The sequence below is a fragment of the Apostichopus japonicus genome, chromosome 17, assembly GCF_037975245.1.
Source record: "Apostichopus japonicus isolate 1M-3 chromosome 17, ASM3797524v1, whole genome shotgun sequence".
NCBI classification, from domain to species: Eukaryota; Metazoa; Echinodermata; class Holothuroidea; order Aspidochirotida; family Stichopodidae; genus Apostichopus; species Apostichopus japonicus.
The window spans coordinates 12,579,823-12,604,692 of NC_092577.1; the positions used below are offsets into that span (position 1 = coordinate 12,579,823).

At 37.9% G+C, this 24,870-nt stretch overlaps 3 protein-coding genes across 11 annotated transcripts in view; 2 read left to right on the top strand and 1 right to left on the bottom strand.

Moving 5' to 3' along the window:
- LOC139954973 (TAF5-like RNA polymerase II p300/CBP-associated factor-associated factor 65 kDa subunit 5L) overlaps positions 1 to 7,578 on the bottom strand; it is a 76,829-nt gene extending 69,251 nt beyond the window's left edge. For 7 of the 8 annotated variants that reach the window (XM_071955056.1, XM_071955051.1, XM_071955058.1 and 4 more), the window contains exons 1-4: positions 7,380 to 7,578; positions 6,285 to 6,412; positions 4,890 to 4,968; positions 3,513 to 3,591 (exon numbers count right to left, since the gene is read on the bottom strand). In XM_071955056.1, the coding sequence (XP_071811157.1) occupies positions 3,513 to 3,591; positions 4,890 to 4,968; positions 6,285 to 6,412; positions 7,380 to 7,448 (355 nt within the window). In that variant the 5' untranslated portion in view covers positions 7,449 to 7,578. The remainder of the gene's footprint in view (positions 1 to 3,512; positions 3,592 to 4,889; positions 4,969 to 6,284; positions 6,413 to 7,379) is intronic. The other variant, XM_071955052.1, reaches the window with a different exon arrangement.
- LOC139954959 (uncharacterized) overlaps positions 1 to 24,870 on the top strand; it is a 116,035-nt gene that overhangs the window by 37,379 nt on the left and 53,786 nt on the right. The window lies entirely within an intron of this gene.
- Positions 838 to 17,786, top strand: LOC139954956 (uncharacterized). Of its 2 annotated transcripts, none has more exons than XM_071954982.1 (3): positions 838 to 1,823; positions 11,510 to 11,911; positions 16,583 to 17,786. In XM_071954982.1, the coding sequence occupies exons 2-3, from the start codon at positions 11,713 to 11,715 to the stop codon at positions 17,698 to 17,700; spliced, it is 1,317 nt and encodes a 438-aa protein (XP_071811083.1). In that variant the 5' UTR covers positions 838 to 1,823; positions 11,510 to 11,712; the 3' UTR covers positions 17,701 to 17,786. The 2 variants fall into 2 exon arrangements, with proteins under 2 accessions (XP_071811083.1, XP_071811082.1); XM_071954981.1 differs by lacking the exon at positions 838 to 1,823 and adding an exon at positions 7,784 to 7,977 and having other exon boundaries at positions 16,583 to 17,778.

A 24,870-nucleotide genomic window follows, 5' to 3' on the forward strand; every position in this document is an offset into this window, starting at 1 on the left:
ACTTCAGTGTAGTAACGCCAATACTATAGTACTACTAGTGCTCGGCGCGCTACCTCCTAAGGATCGCCACTTGCCCCATTGGAGGTTTCCTGTTCCCCGATCTGGTCTTCAGAGTAGTTTTTTGTGGATTACTTGACAGAAGAATGACTCTTTTATGTCGAACCGTTTAAGTCCATTTGTTTTATTTCATAACAAAAAGGAGGGATCGTAGTATGCTTCCGTGAAGTGTTCGCTTCATTCGGAGCTGCATACTGGCTAGGCCCAGTGAAATCGGCGCTGGTGTTGTGCACTAACTTGGTCATAATCGCCGTGTTTTTTTTCGTCCTTCAGCCATGGGTGAAGGCTTATTGCATGGGTTATGATATTTATGCAGCCCCCAACAACACAACGGACCGGCATTTCTCTCGGATAGTTTACAACAGTTGTAAAACAAACTTGAAATTTCTAACGATATAGCGTAATACAGTGGTTGTTCTCTCAGTGTAAATGTGCGTGTACTGTATATGGAACGGTATGATCGTCGCGCATCCGATACATGCCTGGGCTTTGCACGTGTGTTCCTAACATGACGTCATCATTGTCTTGTTGTGAAATCGCATTCTCAGATATCTATTTTCGGATGCGAATATTAAAACGTTAATTACTAATTAGTCCTTGAGGTTTTCAAGGTGTTGAGGATAGTTTTGAACATAGATTTTCTCATAGATTCAGAGGAAGTTACTCTCGATGAGTTGGATTTTCCGTGTCATGGCCTCTTTAAGGTAAAATATTCTACTAGCTATAAATTCTGATACGAGCGATATTACTCAAGGGTGAAAGCGAAAGTTTAAATATGTATTTGTGTTAAAAACGAATGATTAAAACTAAAGTATTGTAAATTGAAAGTCAATTAGGCCTAGCATTTTAGATTTAATTTCAATTGCGGGATAGGTATCTACGGAAGCTTTGAAAGGACATCTTACACAAATGCATGTCGATTATTAGTTAGAATCACGTTAACGAGTTATAGGAACAGCCGGACTTAGTCAAGACATATACATTCTTCAAGATAAATATATTACAGTGTTTTCCTGGGTTTAATGTATTATTTTCTGTAACTGATTTGAGGACATTTATAACCAATTAGTTGAAAGGTTTGCTTTAAATTGAAAAAGAAAAATCAGCACTGTACATTCATTCATCCATCTTTATTCCAATATAAATTTTCATAAAAAGTATAATTAGGATAAAAGTATTATAGCACTAAAAAACATCAAGAACACATGTTTCGCCATATAAATGTTTAAGAGAGTAAGAAAATAAAACAAAAACATATATTTTTTGTAATAGTTATCGAAATTCTTACAAATTCATTCCTAAAACAGAGAGATTATACACACGATACTCATAATTAAGCATGGAGTTTATTTGAAACAAAATTTAAGGAAATAAAAATAGACGCAGTAAACAATCAGTAGACACTCCGTCAACAGGTAGAGTGTATACTCTAAATCCTTTGGTTGCATATACTATCGTACTCATGTAAGTTGACGTCTTTCACCAACTTTTAAGAATGTTTTAAATTGCAATGTCTCCTTTAATATACCGTAGATCATTCGATCAACTTAATCACTTTTGATTATATATAGCTCTTTCATGATATGCTAATAATTTGCCACTCATTATGAAACTATAACAGACAGCAATTTCCCTATAGCATACACAAAATGAAATGGGATGACAGAACGACGACATTTAGAAATAATATCCCAGGCGCATCGTTCATTCACACTGAAGTCTTTACTGCTGCATCTATCGCCTCTACGAAAAGATTTTCAATTTCAGTAATGTACTTGTTTTTTATATATTTTTTTTATCTTCAATCAACATTAGAATTCATTTGCCGCCTGTCTGTTTTAGACTTTACGCGCAATTAATTAAAAGATATTGTAGGCATAGTGTGGGTACAGCGTGGGCATAGTGTAGGCGTAGTGGTTATAGTGTAGGCATAGTGTAGGCATAGTGTAGGCATAGTGGGTATAGTGTTGCCTTGTACGGTATATAACTCTAGTGAATCTATGCTTGTTAAGCGATTAGACACTTTTGAGACTATCTATCCATCCATCCATCCATCTATCTATATCTACATCTACATCTACGTCTACATGTACATGTACATCTATATGTACATCTACATCTACATCTCTCTCTCTCTCTCTCTACATGTACATGTACATGTACATCTACATGTACATCTACATCTACATCTTTCTCCACCTCTCTCTCTCTCTCTCTCTCTCTATATATATATATATGTAAATGTACATTTATATGTATATATAAATAAATATATATATACATATATATATATATATTTATATATATATATATGTATAGCAGCAAAGGACAAGTGTCCAACACACCCTTTAGTTTAAAAGTGCCCCTTCCATTAATACGAAGTAGCCCTTTTGGCAAAAAAGTACCCTTTTCAATAAAAAGTGCCATCGTGATATTTTAAAAGTGTCTTCACAGTATTCAAACTTAGAATTAGTATTGCCACAAGTGCCCAGTGTTGGTACATCTTTCAAATACTCTACTGGATTTGTGGTACAGAGTATACATATGATTTTATCGGAAATATTTGTGGTTTGCCCATTCAAATCATTTATCAAAGTTACGATTCCCACTGCTCTTCGAGGTCTTTGCTCCAACTAAAACTAAAACTCCAAAACTATAAACTAACATAAAGTTTAAGGAGATCTGTTGAGACACTGATGTTACCTGTACCTGTACTTGCAGCATTCCATCAACAGTTTGCAGCCCAACCGTAGCAAGACGTAATGAGTTTTGCTCAGTATGAGTGCAGCTGACTGGGGTTGAAACATCTATGTCCCAACTTGATTAATTACAGATTTCATTCAATTTTGTGAAATTTGTGACCAAAGCACAACTAATATATGCAAAAGCTAAACTAAATACTCAACCAAAGAGAAATGGACTTGTATATTTGTAATGCATTGTAAACATCTTATCTCAGTCGTGTTGTGTTGCATCTGAGGTACACCCCGATCGTATGTGTGTTAGACTAAGTTGTCCAGCCACTTTCATTGATGAGCCGCAGATGTTTAAAGGGTTATTTCTCAAAGATTAAAAGTGGTATGGTAACACAACCTGAATTTGATAGCAGTGACAATCTACGAGAGATTTTACATTAATTCTGTGCCCGACGGCTCCCTTTAAATCGGTGAAAAAAAACTCAACATTTCCGGATTCTGGATATTGACAACCAAATGTTATCATCTGCTTTGTGTCCTTTACAAAAGCTAAGTTTTTTAACTACTTCCCACAATATATACTCAAGTGTATTGGTGAGCAATATTTTTTTTTTTTTGTGGGAGGATGGGAATGTATCATATTATTTTTATTATATATATTATACTTTTACAAAAGCTAAGATAAGTGTCCTTTAACAAAAGATCTAAAGTTTGAGTAGTTAGTCTGGTTGGGAAATTGGGATGGTAAATTACTCTCACCTTCTGCTTTGTGGCCATTATAAATCATTTCCAGGAAAAGATGGACAAAGACCGGCGAGATGATCTGCTCTATGTCGCTCTAAAGATGAGAGGAAGAAATAAATAAATTAATGATCAAAATATCTGATGCAGGGCTTGACAGTGACCAATGAGTGATGGCATTTGCAAGAAGTGCCATTTTTTTCAAAACAAAAAATGCCAAGTACTGTGGACTTTATCAAATTACCATAATGCTAAGATGACACAACTTCTTTCTGCTTCTACATTTGCTGTGGATGCCCTTTCTATTCAATCAATCAAAATATCATCATGTGAGATTCATGCACTAACAACCGTTACTACTGTCTGCCTAGTAGCCGGTAATAACAAAAACGTTACTAGTGCCGGCCTAGTAGCCGGTAATAACAAAACCATTACTAGTGTCGGTCAAGTAGCCGGTAATAACAAAACCATTACTTTTCTCGGCCTGGTAGCTGGTAATTACAAAACCATTACTAGTGTCGGTCTAGTAGCCGGTAAAAACAAAACCATTACTAGGGTCGGTCTAGTAGCCGGAAATAACAAAACCATTACTTATGTCGGTCTAGTAGCCGGTAAAAACAAAACCATTACTAGTGTCGGTCTAGTAACAGGAAATAACAAAACCATTACTTGTGTCGGCCTAGAAGCCGGTAATAACAAAACCATTACTTGTGTCGGTCTAATAACCGGTAATAACAAAGCCTTTACTTGTGTCGGACTAGTAACCGGTTATAACAAAGCCATTCGTAGTGTTGGTCTAGTATTCTGTTTAACACCTCAGACATGGAATTATTTATCCACTATAGCGATGCAATAATGATCAAATTGCTCTACAAGTTTAAAGATGCTTAGCAGATGTTTTTCTACAGACACCATAGTCTTATACAAGACCAAATTTCAGAGCCTTCCAAAATGCTACACAAAATCTGAACAATAAAGTTTCTTCCTCCGAAAAGGAACTCTTTCTGTATCATGATAAGGCCGGTGCTTTAGCGGAGTGGAACAAGGCGGTGGTATTTGAAGCAATGAGGCTTAGCAATCGGGAGGTTCGGGGTTCGATTCCCGGCCGGGTCATAGTAAGGTAGATTTTTCATCCAAGAGCAACCTATGGTTTTCCCATCTGAAATGACTTTCTAAGTTGAAAAGATTCCAAACTTGAGTTTAAAAAAATGTTAAATTCAAAGCCATCCGACATGTAAGCTGTAATCTATAAGTCCTTGCGGGCTTCTCTCTCACACATTTGTGGTCGCTTAAGCGTCGTAAAAATAACTGCTGATTACTATTGTAGAAAAAGAATCCCAAAAAACACATTTGCTAGAATAAATATAATATCAAGGGTACAGTATTAATCCTAACCTTGTACTCTGGGAGAGCTCCGGTGACAAACGTTGCCAAATTAGCAAACTGACTCGTGGATTCGCCTGGGCTGGCATTGCTGAAGAGAAAAGATATTTTCAACACAAATGAGATATGAATGAAAATTTACAATAGTTAACAAAGATTTGCTAACACAAGAGAACTTCTGTTGCAAACATTTAAACAGGTTGGATACAGTACATAAACGACAGAATTCTCATGAAATCTCCTTCCCTTCCGCTTCCCTGGGTTGTATCGAAATGAAATCGGGGCGTGATCCCTGGTGGTACGGTATATGCAAGATACTGTAACTGGCGCCTCCAGCAATGAAAGTGAGCACTACAGTACAACCAGTTTCTCACTATGACAACCCATTGGAGTGTGTTGACTGCTCATGTCAAATATGACTTACTGGAGGTCAACCAAGGTTTAAAGTTCTTTGGGTAATGTAGACTCCAAAAATATCATCAGTTTATATATTATATAAAATATAATATCGAGTAAATTATAAAATCATCAAAATACAGTAATACAATTCTCAGCTTGTCAAATACAGCTCTCTGTAGGTCAAGCAGGGTTTGCATTTCTTTGGGTAACATTGCAGACACCAAAAATACCATCAAATTACAGTAAATTAATTCACAGTGTTGTTTGATGTATTTGTTACATAATTTGCAGACCGTTGCAAATTCCTTTCAGTGACACTCAACACATGCCTTAAAGCAGCATTTTGCGTTTTGTCGCCGTTTTCCATATTTTTGACAAGTCCATCAAGTTTTTTATATACTGCATATCGATCACAAAACAGCAAACTAAGATATTAGCCAAGTTTTTTCCCTGCCAAAAGCGGTAATTGGCAAGTAATTAAGGACTATTTGCAGATAATGAGAAAAGTGTTGTCCTGCAAATTACACATTTAATATTAATCGCACACAGTTCCCCCAACCCACTAGTTTGAATTCAATCAATCAGAGATGCAGGTTTAGTTATGAGCCGTTGCTAAAAATAGATTCAAAACGTCGAGTTGGTAACTTGGTACAACCAGTGAGCTGGACTCTAACAGCTCCCTGGTACGTACAACTGCCAAAGACAATCTACACAAATCAAGCATGGTGTTGTATTACGTATTGGCCAATGATGTCGTAGCTTTTAAATATTCATATTATGGGCGAGGTTTATTTGGATCCCAACGGAAAATATCTTGGAGAAAAACAAAGTTGAAAGTTGTAAATTTTTCGAATTTTATGCCACCATTTCAAGTAATATTTAATAGATAAGCTAGTTATGTATGACTTTATGGCATCTAGTGGAGTCAAGTGAGGTTGAGAAAAGCCATAGAAAAGGACGCAAAATGCTCCATCAAGACATTGACAATTGTCCCAAGATGATTCTTACCAGCTGTCGCAGGAGACGAGGTTCCTTGCTCCCGTCTCTCTCTGCATCACAGTCCTCATTGCAAACTCCTGTAAACTCTCCGTCAGCTTCAGGTGTTTCTTGCTAAAAGACTCGGTGGATTGGTCCTGCTTGAAACAAATCAGAACAAACAACCATCATTGATTTGCAGAATTTTAAAGAACGGGGTGTTCACAAAATTCTGATATCATATTGAAAGATAAAGAAAGAACAGTAACATGTACAGATGTAACTTAATTTGAGATACTCCGCCTCCACTTGGTTGATGCTGTACATATATTAATTGGCTCTACGGTAACGACCCTGATGTAAACCTAGAAGGACATCCCTGTGGCAAAGGATGGAAGACTTACGACGAGGAAGAAGAAAATTTTCCAAACCGTTTGAACCTAACCGTGAGATGTGGTTGATTAAATGTATAACCTACTGTAGATTGAACCTGTTGGCTAAACCCTCAATCCTGGAATGGTCACAGTGGGTGGTCTGTAATGTCATAACAGCAAATGTTTTTCAAAAGCTCTACTAGATTATTATAATCTTCTTGTTGAGTTTTCTTTAAATATATATATCCAAGCTCACCCTCACAATGAGAGGCTAGCTGACGATGACAATACACTTTGGGTTATGCACCACTAGCATATGTCAACAAGGAGGGTGGGGGTGGGGTAAGCATTAATATCTTGTCCACAGATTTCTTGAACAACATTTGGTCACTTAGCTTAGGTCTGATCCTAAGCATAAATGACAATTGTATTTGTATCTAGGCAAGGGCCTAGGCTAAACCTGTAAATGATCATGATGAGACGTTCAATGCTACGGAATGTACACTTACTGAATAAGTTAACTTAGCAGTTTTGGGTCTAGCATACTTTTCTAAGTAGGCAACAGTAGGCCTATTACTATCATACTCCTAGGCTTTTAACAAGCCTAATCCTTGGCCTAACGCAAAAGTTAGGCCAAGTCCTAGCATTACAATATGTGAGGCTACAACCTGTACAAACTGTACGGTGACATGGAAAGGTTAACAAAGTTAACGACTACAGTGTCTTGCTTGAGGTCGAAGCTATGGGAAATTACCACGTAATTTCGTCTTTTGAGATAGTCTAGAACAGTTGCATGAATGACTTCTGAGTTAACACGCTTCATCTTCAAATCAAGGTGGGAACACAACCCACATTGTCTGCATATAATCTACAGAGCCGGTACAGTACAGATCCGCCGGTACAGTACAAAGGGTACAAAAATACGATGCACAATACATTTTCGAACAGCCAGAGTTTCGTGGGAAACGACTTGCAACAAGTTAAAGGTTTTCCATGGATCGCGATTTGACCCCTAACGTGTGCGTTGACATCTTTCAGCTATGGGAAATGAATGACCGTGGTTATACAAACAGACTATGTTTGTATTGAATGTATTTTAGATCCTCCTGCAAGCAGGAAATCGCGAAGAAGCCATCATTGTCTTATCAAAGCCGCAAGCTGATCGAAGTCAGTCTCTTATATTCATATTTAACGTCCATGATTATGAATCGTCAATTGTCAACAACTCTGTAACTGGACAACATACATCAATCTTGGAGTGACTCGAACCAGGGACCTTATTTTTGAAAGGCACCGGCGTTAACCACTGAGCTAACACTCCTTAACTATAGCATTGACACAAATATTCTATGGTAAGTTGGTCTAAATGTAATGTATGCTTTGGTTTAGTTTAGCTTGGTTAAGTTTCGCAAAAGACTAGTTTCGTTTAGCATGAGTTAAAAAGATCAGGAGGGACAAACATTCCCAACAAGATCACTATGGGAATTAATCTAAACACGACTAAATACAATCCTGTTGCAAACCTAAAAATAACCGTTTCTTCTTCAAGCTCGAGCTTTTACCTGTCATGCTATGGAAATTTGTAATTGCAAGTGGCACCGTGACGATACCCCAAGCGGTCTGGTCCCGTGTGATTTATGGGAACTGAGCAGTGGCGGAGCTAGGGGTATTGGTCAGGGGGCGAGAATGGTCTGTAGGGGCGCTTTCGACACTATCTAAGCGGAGCGCCACCACGAGTTGGCGCGGAGCATACACAAAAATTTTGAGTAAAGATACTCCCTAGATCGCCGGAAATGACCCTTTCCGGGCCTTGCTAATTTGCAGAAAAACGAAGAATAAATAGCTGTTAGAGCATTTTGTCAGAAAATTACACCAACAAAATGTGACAAATGTCAATAGGTAGATGAGAGCGCAATCAAAAAGTCATTAATCGCGAATAAGTAAAAAGTGGTAAAAAGCTGAAAAGGGCGCCAGCAGTCCATTTGAGCCCGTCCGAGGGGGGGGGGGGGCATCCGCCTCCCTGACTGTATGGACGCTCCGCCACTGGAACTGAGTAGGATATGCCAGTTGAAAGTGGAAAGTAGGCTAGCATGTGTTAATGTGTCCAATTAAATATGGCATGACAATGACAGGAGAAATTTAACCTGGGTGGATCGGCATCAACGCAATCTAAAGAGTATGACAATGTTTCAGTTTATCCTTTCTTGTGTATCTTGTTTGGCGAGAGGCAGCATCTTTTAGACGGAAGCGTATAAGTACCTTCATAGAAACCTATCAATTGACAGATATACTAAATGTATATTATTATGTACACTTCCATATCAACAGACATGATCAATAATGTTAACTTTTTATGACTCTGCTCTGTAACAAACTTTTGCAAAGTGGTTTTCTGAGATCACCGCAATATCTTGCAAATTATTCGATCTTCATGATGTTTTAAAAGCCCAGACAGCGCTCTACTAATTGAGCTATCCAACCCTTAATTGGTGGTGATCACTTTCGACCCATCTATGCACCCATCCATCCATCCAGTCATCCATCCATCCAGGCATCCATCCTTCCAGTCATCCATCCATCCATTCAACTATACCTCCCTACCTATAGTTGGTTAGGGTGTCCGCATATAAAGCGGGAGGCCCGGTTTCGAATCTCCGTGGAGGCTGAAACTTTTTTTTCACTGTTCTGGATTTTCTAACCCACTATACTTTCAATTGAAGACATATTAATTTGCCTTTGTCGTTTAATTCCATTTCATGTAACAGAGTCTGTTCCAAGTATGTCTTTCGACATCCGGCTTTAGGAATCACAAAAGATTTCGAGTATGTTGGCAGGATGTATATATATATATATATATATATATATATATATATATATATATAATATCTGATTGGCGCTATATTCTTTTTATCTACAGCCATATACGTTACATTGCATAGTATCCAGAGCCGAGTTGTCCATGTATAAGAACTGTTCTAGGGCGACCCTAAAGCCCGGGTCACATCTGCGCGATTCAACACGCGATTCAACTCGCAACTAAAATTACGCGCATCAGAAAAGTTGCTTCAAAGAAGTTGCGCTGATTAGGACATTGCTCTATTGCAAATCAACCCAAATCGACGGCGCAACTTTTATTACGCAACAAGTTGATACCCGTGTCTAACTACGCGATTCAACTTTCAATTGTATTGCGAGTTGAATCGCGTGTTGAATCGCGCAGATGTGACCCGGGCTTTAGGTTAGACGTACGAATGGGGACTACAAAACCGAAAGTGTTAAGTTTGCCAAGGCGAAAATAACACATACGATACATCGAACCGCACACCCCTGACCAAAAAAAAACACTTCAAATTACACAAAAGGAAGTTACGTTAATATGAATAGATACTAATATATATATACTAACATTATCTAACGTTAAGTAACACCGACGTGTTGTGACAAGTATTATACTATATATAGTGAGTCGTCACTACTAGTGACGTATATCAGTTATAATGTACGTCTAATTACTTGCAATACTTTTTCCCTTTATTTCTCGTGTACTTGAGTACTTCAAGTTTACATCGTGATACCATTGAATTATAAGAAGAGTTACAAAGAGTGACTTTTCTTGCCATTCTATCTCTCATGCGTGATTATTGAACACATTGCATTTTGGTTCTAAACATGATAAATTTTTCTGGCACCGTAATATTCACATTATTGAAAAAAATTACATTAATTAAATTTACTGGTCTCTTTCTTTTGCTATCAACAGTTGTGACATATTTAATTGCAATATGATTGTTTGGCTTGTATTTTGATATTTAAAGGTGGCGGAAACAAGGTATAGAAGGGTTTATCTCAATCGTTGGTTTGTCGGTGATGGCGTACATCATATAACCATGAAATAAACCAAATTCGTTCCCCCAGTCCAAGTCCCCAAATTATAATGAATGATAATGAAAAGTTCGAACTCCCTGCAGCTTGGCCGTCAAGTTCGGCTCCAATCTTCACGGCGATGAACTTGCTCTAAATCGGATTTAACTTGGCTCCGGAACGAAGCTCCAAGTATGGGTGATCTTACTCGTTATATAGACTACTTTCTGAATGTGTCTGAAATTCGAAAAGAACATTATGAAGCTACAATTCCAGTGTTTGTACAGATTACAAAGTTGTAGAACTATGTGTGTATCTATGTGTGGCTAATTACAGCAATGGACATTCAACGATCTTCGAGGCAAAATCGCCCCTTTGATAGTATCAGCTGCCACTGTTGTTTTACTGTTTCCTTTTATTTTATGTATGCAGCTCCTTTGAAAGGGTTTTTAAGTCGGCCAGGCCTCTCCCGGAGGGGAAACCCCCTGCTCATCTGATACCCATGGCTTCATTTCCTCACACACACAAACAACCGCACACGTTGATTTTGTGAGAATTCAATAAAACGTTTTTAAATATACTACTTTTTAAGAAAAAGTCGCCCAGGAAAGAACCTGGGCACGAAAACCAAACTACCGAACAACTGATCCGCTCTCAACCCCAGTCCCCTTGCATCGGGACTGTGACTGTGTGTTCATCGTCGGGTGTCCATCACTCCATTCCCCTAGAAAGGGAACAGATACTACACATGATCTACAAATATACTTTGGCTATATTATTTTTTACTGTTAGCTCAAATCACCGAAACATATTTTTGCTCATATCCGATGTAAAAGATTCTATTAAAGGTTTAAACTTCAGGTCGTCTTGAAAACCCGGGAAATCCCTTGACGAATTTGTTGTTTATTGATTACCTATTTCATTGTATTATTCAATTCCATTAATATTGTTATATATGACAAGAATTTAGGCGGCAAGCCAGGTGCGGTGTGGCGTCACATTATTCTGTGGTATAATCTACAGGTGTTGATGAACAAACTCTGCGCAGACTACGTATATATACAGACGAAGGGCGGAGAAACAAGTCTGTAGTCTGGATCAACAATAATTTAAAGAACGTCGATCACTTTGCTCTAGATGTTGGTTTACAATATTGTCACAAATCATAGGAAGGTTGATTAAATCTTTGAAAGGATAAGCATAGCAGCTAAAACATCAAACAGACGATGGAACAAGAAGCAACATCTTTGCTCAATGGTGATTCAGCCGTCTCGCGGGAAAACCATGGGGAGCCGGCGGAGAAAAGTGATCAGCTCTCTGGTCCCCTCTTGTCTCTGTTGTTGTTGCTAGGGGTTATCGAATGGTCCTCGCCGAAGGATGTTCCGAACAATGACGAAAAGGAACGAGAAAGAGTCTATTTAGTAGGTAAGGAAAAACAATGATTGTTCGTATATATAGCAGGAGGGTAATACAACATGTAGAGCTTGTACAATTAGTTGTGTCAATATGTTCTATGGCTTTTGTAACACATTTTTTAGACCTTATTAAGATGCGGAATATAGCATCAACCTTGTCAGTGTTGTCAATGTTATATAACACGGTATCACGGGACCCCTAATCAGTGGCGTAGCCAGCATTCTATTGTTAGGGGGCAAGAATCTTCTTAAAGGGGGGGGGGGGCGGGGGTTGGCAACCCAGTGATGGTTGATGGTAGGAATTACCAAGAAATATATGTATTAATGGGCACCTCGTCTGCACAAATACACATCCAATGGTTCAATGGAACATGTTTTACCAGGCCTAGGGCCCATACGTGCAGTGAAAATTCTCCACGCGTGGCATCATTGGTCGCTGAAAATGCACATGGATTGCTAGCGCTAGTTTGTAATGGTTATAAACACGCCAAATTATTGGCACTTATTCTCTTGGACGATATTGATCAACGGTCTCCGTATGTGGGTATGATGAAGGCCCAAAATGTGTAATATCTCGGTCTGATTACCAAGTTCTGACCTTATATGAAGTATGAACATGAGCCCTGAGGTATGAATACTTGTGATTAGAACTCGAAAAAATGTAAAAAAGAAGTATCACTGGATTTCATTGGGGGGGGGGCAAGACTGTAGCAAAAAGCAAATTTGGGGGCCATTGCCCCCCAGGCCCCCTCTGGCTACGCCACTGTCCCCAATTACAAGGACAGAGGTGCATTGGATTTTCACACCAAAGATATTTACGCGGGTTTGGTGCAGCCAACGTCTGAATATTGGTCTGACTGCTGTACAAATCCCATCCCCTCCCCTCCACTCCCGCCACCCCCATTCGAAGCTGTTGTAATGATCTCGATATCACAGCTGAAGCTAATTATAAGCAAAGCGATTTGGAGTATTTAAGGATGGAAGTAGTTACAAGATTATTTTGAAATAGGCCTTATAAAGAACGTAAACACACCGCTGTCATTGCCATTCCCCTTTTTAGTTATGAGAACTGACCCGGCTTTGAACCTCAGAGGCTGATCAATTTAAGTGGCTGGAATAAGTAGTCTATAATACACATACCATTAGATCAGTGCCTACGATGCAACACAAAACTTAATAGCAAAACATCAGATACACATTATGATCATATAAATATGATCATGTAAACTTAATTTGCGATATCATTCAAATATTTGATGTTTATGAAAGTGAAAGAAAAATGTTTTTTTCAGTTTTTTTTTTATAAATAAACAAAAAGCAAATATAGAATAGCATTAACCTAGTGCATGGATGTTGGTATCCATACACCTGATGAACCTTGGCAATCAACAACTTTGCCCTAAAGGATCCAGTTGGGACAAGGTTTTCTATACTGTATATGTTATGTCCGCTTCAGAGCACTCGTATTTTCACGGTACGAGCAGTATGAAAACCAGGCGCTTAGCGAGGAATTTGCCAAGGGAGGGGCGAAACTGTAGGCAAACTATCAGAGCCGTAGATACGGAATTGCAATCTATCTAAGCGTAGCGCCACCATGCGTGGAATTTATTTGGCTGAAAATGCCTCCCAGATCGCTGGATATGGCACTTCCAAGGCCTTGTAAGTGGCATCTTACAAGGCATTCTCTTTTGAAATTACTAGCGATATAATAAAAACATACAAAAAATATGCTCAAGGGAGGGGGGCGGCTGCCCCCTTCCCCTCCCCCTTGGCTACGCGCCTGATGAAAAGCATGTTTCTAATAATAGCAACCAATTTGTTTTCCTCTCCCTTGAACTATAACATTTAACGACTGACTATCTGCCTAACGTCATCCTTAGAATAATAACCTGATGCAGCATTTTAATCTTGATAAACGTAGGCTATAGCACAGACAGAGTGTTATAGTCATGTTACTATATATAGATATTCCAGTTGTAAGGAAATTCAGCATTAAAAATAAGCTTAAGCTAGCAATTAAGGCTCAATTGATAACGTCGGCGGTCTCAGTGCTAACGTATATATGTATATATATATATATATATATATATATATATATATATATATATATATATATATATATATATATATATATATATATATATATATATATATATATATATATATATATATATATATATATATATATATATATATATATAGGAATAACGGAAAAACTGTTAAACAACTATGCTGCATTTAGAGAAAGGCTGGATCTCGAGAGAGATACAATAATTGAATTAGGTAAGTGATTGGAAGTGAAACAGCCAATGTTTGGTTTTTGCAGAGCTTTCGAGCAAAACTAGCTCTTCTTCAGTGCATGATCACTTTCGGTGATCATGCACTGAAGAAGAGCTAGTTTTGCTCGAAAGCTCTGCAAAAACCAAACATTGGCTGTTTCACTTCCAATCACTTATATATATATATATATATATATATATATATATATATATAGATATATATATATATATAGATATATATATACATATATATATATATATAAATATATATATAGATATATATATATATATATATATATATAGAGAGAGAGTAGGTTGGCGTCTATCTTGGCGCAGAGTGCTCTATGTCCATTGGACAGAGCGGAATATATGTTGATACTAGATGAGACTAGTGGAACACTAGTAGTTGTAACTCGGAGGTTCACGCTTTATTGCGATCTTCAGACAACTCGTTGTCTGAAGTTGTCTGAAGATGTCTGAAGTTGTCTGAAGAGTTGTCTGAAGATCGCAATAAAGCGTGAAACTCCGAGTTACAACTACTAGTGTTCCACTAGTCTCATCTAGTATCAACATATATATATATATATATATATATATATATATATATATATATATATATATAAATATATATATTGTGAGTTTGTGGGTTTTTTCTTTTCATTTTAATTTCAATAACTCAATTCAGGTAACGAAAAACCTTCCATGCAGCTCCCAGCTCAACAAGAGCATATTCTTTTTCAACGCCTATAGGGCTGTAGTCTGCGATGGTGATGGTAGGTGGGGGGGGGGGAACCACAGCCCTGAGATTTTCATTTCCTAAATGAAAGTAGACTGATGATATTGCTCAACTCCCCCCCCCCCCCCAACACACATGCACAATAGGTCCCTGTTTGGTATGTAAAACAAATAGCACAATATAGCACAAACTAACAATTAATTTACACCTAAATTCCCCATATAGCTTCCCCTCAGCATGTATAGGCTACGACTACCATGACAATGCCCTAGCGTGCTTTTATATCATCAATGACCTGTTTAAACAAAGAAAAAACAGAGCTTATAAAGTAACGTAAAGTCCTATTTTTCTCCTATACAAAGTAGTTTTACCGCATACAATTTCTCGACTTTACGCTTTTTACTTGGAAGTGTAAATTTCTAAAAGATGAGATCTCAAAAGAAAGAATGTTATAGATGCAACATACAAGGCCAAACAAGTGCCATTTCCGGTAATATGGGAGCCATCTTTGACAAAATTGCCTTGCTACGATAAGGGCCAACTGATGGTGGCGCTCCGCTAGATAATGTCATGATGGTCCCATTTTGAGAATGCCCCCCCCCCCAACTAGATAATTTCTTAAAAGTGGCCTTGAAAATACGCATGTCGAAGCACCACTTTGTAACATTTGATGATGTTTCTCGATGTTCCTTTACTGGCCTCCTAGGAATTTCACCCAGGCTATGACCATGACTTCATGTAATAATAGACGGGCGTCCATACGAAACAAACAGCAACTGACTTAAACTGAACCAGACAGCTAAGTTAAAGGGACTCAAATGTTTAAAACTACCAAACCATAAAAGTGGTGAAGAATGCGTTTTGGAACAGAGCAGTGTTTTTGGAATGGCCTACAATATATCCATATTAATTTCCTACCTGATTTCACCCCTTTTACTCTTCACCGTTTCAATAGAATATATTTATGCCAATGCTGTTTGTCGATAATTCTTTTTCTTTTGTCAACATTGTATCATAAATTTTAGGTGATCAGTCAGTTGGCACTGATTCATATCGTTTGTAACGTCACAGTTCCCTCTTTACAAAGGCATGTGAAGGTATAGAGCAATAGGGTGGCTAATATACTTAAAGGTCTACTGTATAGACCCCAACTGTAGCACGCTACCCCATGCATGGAAATGTTTTTTGAGATTATACGTAATCGACCTGCCTTTGGTCGTAAAATGACCTCTTTTAACCAATTAGTCTGCAACGCCTGCCACATATTTTTTTTTCTTGTACGAGGGTCTTAGTGTGAGCGCTGTATGATTAACTACACTTTAGACATGAACATTATTTCCACACAGTGTTTACACAAATTTGCCTAATTGTGTTAAGAAGCTTTGCATGCTGATCTTTAGAGCCTGAGTTGGATTTACGACCGTGGCAAGTCGATTACGCAATCACAAAACTTTCCTAGCTATAGCGTGCTATAATTGGAGCCAATAAAGCAGATCTTTAAACGTTACATGTCCCCGTTTTCCCCTCCACCACCCCCTTTCTCCCCACCATTTCCTGTCCTCACCATCCACACATGCATGATAATTACGGCACAACACTTGTACCTTTGATACATTGTATATATGAAGTTATGGTCAATTCTCTTCATTTTTTTCATCTCATGTAGGTCAATCAAAAGTGAAGAGGAAGTTGATATTTTTGGTCTCGTTATCAGTCCAGCTGTTTATGACCATCTCCTCCGCATTATCGGCCATGTTTTACTTCTACTGTTACTTCGGTAAGATGGACCACTTCCTCCGTTTCGTCGCGTTTCTTTGTTATTGGCCGTCACTCATCTCTGCTCAATTGATTTGCATCGTCGCACTTCTCAAGAGACGCTTCAACCGAGCAAGCAGGGAGGACGAGATCACGTGGGTCACTGTCTTCTCCGAGTCCTCCTGCGCGAGCCAGTTCCCATCGTTATCACCCTCCAGGGTTCTGCGTCTCCCGAAGATCGGTGTATTCGTCTGCCTGTTTATACCCTTCCCGGTTTTCATCGTCACAGCAAGAATGGCGATGTTCTTCAATCTGAACGATGACTGCCGTACCTGGTTGCAATGCGCCTGGACCGCCTTCGAATACATCTACGTCTGCTTCTTCGCTGCGGTCTGTTATTTTCTCTACCTGAAACGTGTGATCTTGGAAGAATCGTGTAAGAAAACGGCAGATTATATCAAGAAACACGCTGGAGAAATGGACCTCTGTCTAAATAAAGTCCGCCGACTTTTCAAAGATTACATACAGTTACGTAGACTTCTTTTGCCTTGGTTAACTTTCGTGCTATTCAACGCGACGTTTGGGATTACTGTCGTGGTCACGTGGAACTACCACCTGATCTTTCCGAAGGGTAACCAAACCACCGCGATGTTCACTATAGAAACTGCAGAAGGCAAGGGGGATAATCCACACTCGATATGCCCATATTCATGCGATCAAATTTCTTTCCTAGAAGATAAGCATTACGTCTATATCATCTATAACATGCTGGTAGCTTGTAGGCATCTTATGACAGCAGTGCTATCTTTCTTTGTAGTTGGTGGCATGGATCTGAAATACATATGGGATCGTTTCAGAATCAAAATCTATTATAAGTTTACGGCTAAGAACTTCCCTTTTTGGAAGAGTCTCAAAAAATTTGTTGATTCCTTACATCCTCAAACGACCGTTGCTAATCTGCTTAGTTTTTTCATTCCCATGGTTGGGTTTGCAACTGCCCTACTCAGTAAGAATGTAGACGACTTTTGAGAAAATGACTCCCGTGGGGTGGGGGAGTTTGGTGGGGTAGAGCCGGGAAGAACTGAAGGGAGAAAAGAGAGAGTTTCTTTCCGGGGAGGGGATGGGAGGGGAGAGGAAGGGGAGGTTAGGGGGAGGGGAGGGGAGAGGAGAGGAAGGGGAGGTTAGGGGGAGGGAGGGGAGGGGAGGGGAGAGGAAGGGGAGGTGAGGGGAGGGGAGGAGAGGTTTAAATATATGAAAAAAGTGTGGACTCGGGATGCGAGCCTTATTAGTTTTCTTACTTCTGAGAGTCTTAAACACAAATTGGTACATTTCATTACTATCGACTGTTAGTTTACGGTATTTGAAGTCATAACCAAAAAATAAAAAAACGGAACTGCTTTGCCTGTATATACGCACTGTCAGTGATAGGGTCTGGACGTCAAGTTTCCAACAGTAACGTGTCATGCATTTAATATGTGAAAGTCGTAAGAAGGTACGCAAGGACATGCTGTACTAATGTCTTAGACGATATAGAATACAATTTCCGTTCTTCATGAAAATATTATCTCTTGGAAATCTATAGTTTCCTGAAAGTTTATTTATTGAAGTTATAAATGATAATTGAAAAATATTGTAAGAGTCGGGGTTATCTATAGACCACCAATTGTTTCTATTTTTCGTTTCAATGATGAGCTTGATGAGTGTTTGAAGTGTCACTTAAACTGAAGTTAAAAAACTGCTTTTTAGCAGGAAAATATAATATTGATCTCTGTCAAATTCATATATAAAGTACGACGTGGAACAATTAATCAACACATTAGTATAACTACCATTGACAGTCCTACGAGAGTTACAAGTGAAACTTCTATTCTGATTGACAACATTTACCCCAAAATTCCTCTGTCTTATTTTAAGTCCGGTGTTATATAATAAGTGATATATCTGATCATTATCCGATTTTTCTTGTTTCACGTTTTAAATTGTTAACTAAAAAGTAAAAAAAATATACCCCAATCCTGTAGACATAATACCTGTGACCGAAACATCGCTAAGCTAATTTACAGAGCTTGCTGTTGTTGACTGGTCTGTACAGTTTTGTTAAATGATGAAATAGATATCGCTTTCTCCCAATTTTTGCGGGTTTTCCGTCAAAGCTTCAAATAGGTGTTGTCCGGTCACCAAAGTTAAACCAAAAACAAAGTATCAAAAATGACCATGGACTACACCTGCAATCATTGTTTTTATTAAACATAAAAATAAACTCTATTAAATATATAAGCAAACACATTCATGTGATCGCAAAGCTTATTATTCCAAATTGTAAAAATAAACTTACAGATGTTATTAGACAGGTAAAGAAAATGTGCTATATAGCAATCTTATTGACTTAAAGGCATTGAAGACTCGCCCCAAACCTCGTGCGGCAATCTGAGAATGTTAACTTTCTGTTGCTTGCAAGTGACGTTTTGTTTGTGTCGCTACAAAATGCAGACAGTAATGAAACGTTATACCTTGTTATCTGTAGCTGGACCTGAGATGTCCATCGCTGTATAATTTGTAGACTGTGCTGTGGGTATTGACCGCAGCTGTATGTACTGACTGTACACTAGTGTCTAATTACCGACGGTAGCAAGCTGTGTGTGTATTTTCTGGAATCGATGGTGGTGTATAACACTTCTGTTACACCTCATTCGAAACTAGGTCAAATTACCGGCATTAGACGTTTCTTTTTGCGCGAGTCTTCACACCCTTTAAACAAGAACGACAGTGCTAAACTGTGGAAAGTAATTAACAGTATGCTAAAAAAAAGTGAACAAACTAATTGTATTAAAGCCTTTGTTTGTAATGATGTTCTCAAAGAGGATCCACATACAAGTGCTAATAATTTTAATATGTATTTTTCTACAGTAGCCAAGTCTTTGGCAGCCTAGGCTACCAATGCGAACAAAAACTGCTTTAAGCTAAATCGACGCAAATGTACAAAACTCGCTTCTCCTTTTTTTGTTTCCTACTAGGCATTATGAAGTCCTTTATATTATTTCTAAGCTAAAAATAGTAAAATTCCTGGTTTCGATCAAATTCCAAAATGCCATGCCTTAGAAAATTGGGCCTTCTGTCACAGTTACACTAACACAGATTATAAATCTATCTTTTGCACAAAAAAAAATGTTTTCCTATCTGAACTTAAGATCCGAAAATTACTCCTAGTTTGTTATATCTGGCAATGAGCAGCTGATGTGTAACTATAGACCAATATCTGTTTTACTTTTAATATCTAAAATTATTGAACAACTGGTTCACAACCGTTTTTACAAATTTATACTTAAACACGACTTATTGAATCCAAATCAATAATGGTTTACGTAAAAAGCACTCAACATATATAGCGGCACTCAATCTTGTCGACAAAATCTCAGATGGTTTTGATAATAAGATATGTACAGAAGCACTCTTCTTTGATCTTCCTAAAGCTGTTCATACCATTGACCACCGCATTCTTCTACAAAAACGTTCTGTTATGGGGTCCTGGAACATCTTTCAATTGCTTCCAGGAGTGACTTAAGTGATTGTTATCACTTGTGTCGTATAGTGGTGTAAGCTCATTACGTATTTCTTGCAATATTGGCGTTCCACAAGGGTCCATTTTAGGATCACTACCTTTCATTACTGTATGTATATAAATCATATTTACATGTCTTCTCATGTGGTTTCTTTTATTATGTTTGATGATGGCACTACTGTTTTTATCCAATTCAAACGTTAATAGAATGCTCTTCAAAATAATGATGAAATCCTCGACATTTTTGACTGGCTAAATAGCATAGATGTTCTGGTGTTGCCCTTTGAAATTCTCTAACTGAAAACATTAGGAATAGCAAATCAATGTCATCTTATAAAAGACATCTTAATCATTATCGACTCAACTAATAATTTTCGTATAGCTCTGCCTTATTATGATCATTGTATTACTTTTTCCCTTTCCCAGTTCTGCTAAAACCCTATATCTATGTTCTTTCTCTATGTGTTTTTCTTGATGTTTTCTTTCCGCTATATAAAATTAAATTTCTCGTTTTACTTTGTATGGAACCTAGCTGGAAAATTTATCTGACTTCTGGTCCCGCTGCCTCATTTCTATAACTATGTATTCACAAATGTATATCATTGTGACTTAATGGCCGGAATAAACGAAACGCCAAAAAAAAAATCATATATTGGCCTCAATAACTATGGAAATATAGCATCGAACAACATTGAAAAGGTGTTCAAAAAACAACTCACATCGCTTTCTTTCGAGATATTGTGTTTTGGTTAATTATCTGCATTTAGCACTAATGTAAATATAAATGTTCATTTAGCAATGAATAAAATGGAGTTTTGGGAAAGTTTAAAACATATTGTTGCCTAAGCCGGCATTTACTCACAGCCCACCCACTCTTTGTTGAGGCAAGGGGGGGGGGGAAGGGGTGAGGAGACTTTAACACTTTATAAAGAGCAAATTGTAAATATATAATTTTTAATCACATCGTATGAGTGATCACTGACTATTGAGAAATGCTTTGTATAACGCTTAATTTTCAGGTGTACGCACTCTCCAGGCTTGTTATAACAGTACTGGTATATACTACAGTGTACTATAGCTTTGAAGAAATGATATCCACTCAGTTTACTATAGGCTACTGTTAGTATAACTCTATCAAATGTAAGTTTACGAGCATTTAATGGGCTTAATATTACTAGAAGTAATAATTTTGTTTCTTAAACTATGATAGTAGTCGTACCAACTACAACATCTCTCTGATTTAACTCGCGTAATGTTGGTTATGTAATGGTTTCTAACAGTAGTATGGTATCTATTACATAAACTCTGAAATTATCATTTTACCCGTGACGTTAAAATAACTTCTCTGTAATAAGTATAATTGCATAAGTATATAGTTGCATTTTTGTATATATGGTCATTCTGTAATTTCACAATGGTGCACAAAAGGTAAAATATTGTGATTTTTAAGTCTTTCTCTTGCCAATAGTATATTTTTGTCACAGACAAAAATATAACCAATGACTGCATTGTAACAACATAAAATGAACAAAATCGAATAAATTATAAGACAAGAACAATACAACACGTAACCCAAGGTAAATTTGTTTCAACCGGCCATGTATAAGGTGACAATGGATCAAATAAAACGCTGACAAATTAAAATCTCCCACGAGTCTGTGCCATTTTTATTTAGTCGTCTGCAACTTTAAAAAATAAATGTTAATACATGACGGTGACCACTTAGTATCTTATTATGGTTCCAGGTTTTCTAAATAATGAGCTCAGTTGAACTTGAAACCTTTTGCAGGCGTAGGCCAAGGCTGTACCCTATCACATACTATGCTATACATGCTGCTTGTAATTAAATTAGGCCCAGTACGACTATGGCGCCAGTTAGTACTTGAAGCCGGATTTTGGAGTAGATTTCCCTCAGGTAGGAGCGTCAAGTTCCTCACGTCTCAGCTGACTCGGATCCGCGATCACTAGTCATCAATCATGCAGTTTACCCAGAAAGTTATAAGAGCCGCTAAGCAGCAACCCTGGACGTCATAAGAACCGACTGCAAACTTCCTGGGAATTTCTGGAGAGCAAACCAATGCTCAGCAGAATTTTCTGGAGAGCCATATAAAAAACATTTAACTGGAAAACCATGTCAATAACATCAACGGAGGGCAACAAGCGTTTAACTTTAACATTCAAAAGCAAAAACAACTTAATGTTTCTAAACAAACAATGATTTTTTTCTTATATTGTCAGCAACTCCAAACAAAGCACTTATTCAAGCTGGAATACAAATGCTTAACACAACCATAGTAATCTGTTGGTGTCTAATTAAACTCTGTCCTCCATTGCAAATAATGTCATTCACACTCACGATCCTCAGAAACAAAAAAACCTAAACAAATAAATATGTATAACTGACTGCTTTGAAGACTCCCCTCTTTTAACAGCCCTTCTGGCAAAATAGTTGCTGCCTGATTTCAGAGTCAAAATTATCTAACAGAGGCCATATCAAGATACAATGCATTGCAAAGGTGTGAATGCACTATATGACTTGATGGGAGTTTGGAGTTAATCTAAATATCAAACATTAAATAGTACTGTAGTCTCCTACATGAGTCACTATCCCTCCAAATCATTATTCTTTACAATCACCATGTATTGATAGCAAGGGAACACATAACGTAATTGTATCACCTAACTGTATACTATCAAAGACAGGCTGGTACATAACTATACGTGTCGATCTTCCTCATTGCTTTGTTTGCACAACTAACCATACCAATTTGTCAAAGGTACACAATTACAACAATATTAAGCCCCGGGGATTCTCCAAACTTGCAGTATAGGCAGAAACACGCTGGCACCTGCTCTTAACATTCATCACCTTCACAGCATCAGCATTAATTACAACACAAATTAAGAACAACCCGTTATTAAACCCATAGGCGTATAGGAGGCGGTGGGGGGGGGGCTGGGGAGGCTGCAGCCCTCAACCAAATATTTTGGTGAAAATTCGGGCAATATGCTGATAATTTTTCGGGCACCTACCGAAAGAAAAAAAATTGCAATGTGTTTTTCAATGGTTACACTTATATCATTATTTTCATTATTATTGTAACGACTTCCCGAAAAAATATAACCAATATGGAAGGGTAATAACACGGCTAATGATTGTATGTTATTGGCCTGCGCTGTAATAACCGATGCATGCCAATATGATATGTACACTATGATGTTGAACGCGCGGAGCGCATGAAAATTTTTGGTTATATTTTTCGGGCTAGTCGTTACAACCCCCCCCCCCCACCCCCAAATCAAATTGGGCTCCTACGCCTATGATTAAACCACAAATGAGCGGAAGTAATATCCATATATCACCCAGGTCCTTGTCTGACATAACCATCACGTCACATTTAAGCAACGTGTCCTACCCAATTATTACCCCCTAGCCAAGGCATAGCCTACCGCGCGCTATAGGCCCTGCTCTCTGATCAGGCCCTCGATCCCTGGCACTACAACTTTGGAATACCTCACTTCGTATGCTGTACTACAAGTTCTACAACATTTATTTTCATCAGAAACTCACCCGAAGAGTATAAAATGTGACTAGCACACAAAACACTGCTATAATGTTGCCAAACGGCTAACATCGCAGAACAAACAACTCATAACTCCCAGGATTACGATCAGTTTGATGCATGAGTCGTCGCCCATAAGTCAAATCATGCTGCAAGGCGGCTAGGCAGAGTTACGGAGGCCAAATGGGCCATAACTGCAAAGTATTAACGCTGCACGTACTTGAGCAGACTACACAAATATTGGTCCCTTTTAGTTTAGACTTGCCCAAGTCTTCATTAATGTTCAAGATATCCAAATATTTGACTGCTTGGAGATGTCCATTATTGTCATAAGATAAACAAGTTATATTCCGTTCATTCTATGAGATGTTAAGGTTAGCATCGATCGCAAAAAATCGCGCATCTTTCATATTTGTTGTTTATCTGTTTATCTATTAATCACAGATTAAATTTCGTATCCTTGTTGCGAATAGGACATAGATTATTTTCTTTGTTTTGTTTATCTTTTCTTCAAATTGTTTCGTTATTTCTTCGGCTGTTGTTCTTTGCTTTTAATACATTTCCCGTCTTTGGATAAAAGCGGTTTTCCATCCTTTAATAACCACTTGAAAATTGATGATTTCCGTATTTTTGGCACCAATAATGTCAACAGTTTAGTCCTTCTGATAATAAGAGTTTGATAACAGTAAAAACTGTCCGTGGAGTTATGAACAATTGCAGATATTTTCTATCTGGCAACAGAATAGAACAAATACTTATGATAATAAGGTGGCATACTCCTATTAGAGTCTATATCAATCCGCCCGGATGTTCTTCTTCAGGAAAAGTGCTAAAAGGCAGTAGTCGAACATCTTTTTTAAAATGTTATCAATTAGGGTCTGGTTTTTGAGGCAATTTTAGACCCCGTTATGCCTCCCAGGAGCAGCTTACGAAAATTGTTTACTACTGAGTGAAGAGGTTTGTTTAAAAGTGACGAAAACTTCAAGCTCTGATAGAAAAAATTCTGCATGGTCATGATACCGAAAATTGATAGTGCCATGGAAGGCCAACTTGTCAGCTATCCAGTGATGGGTAGCG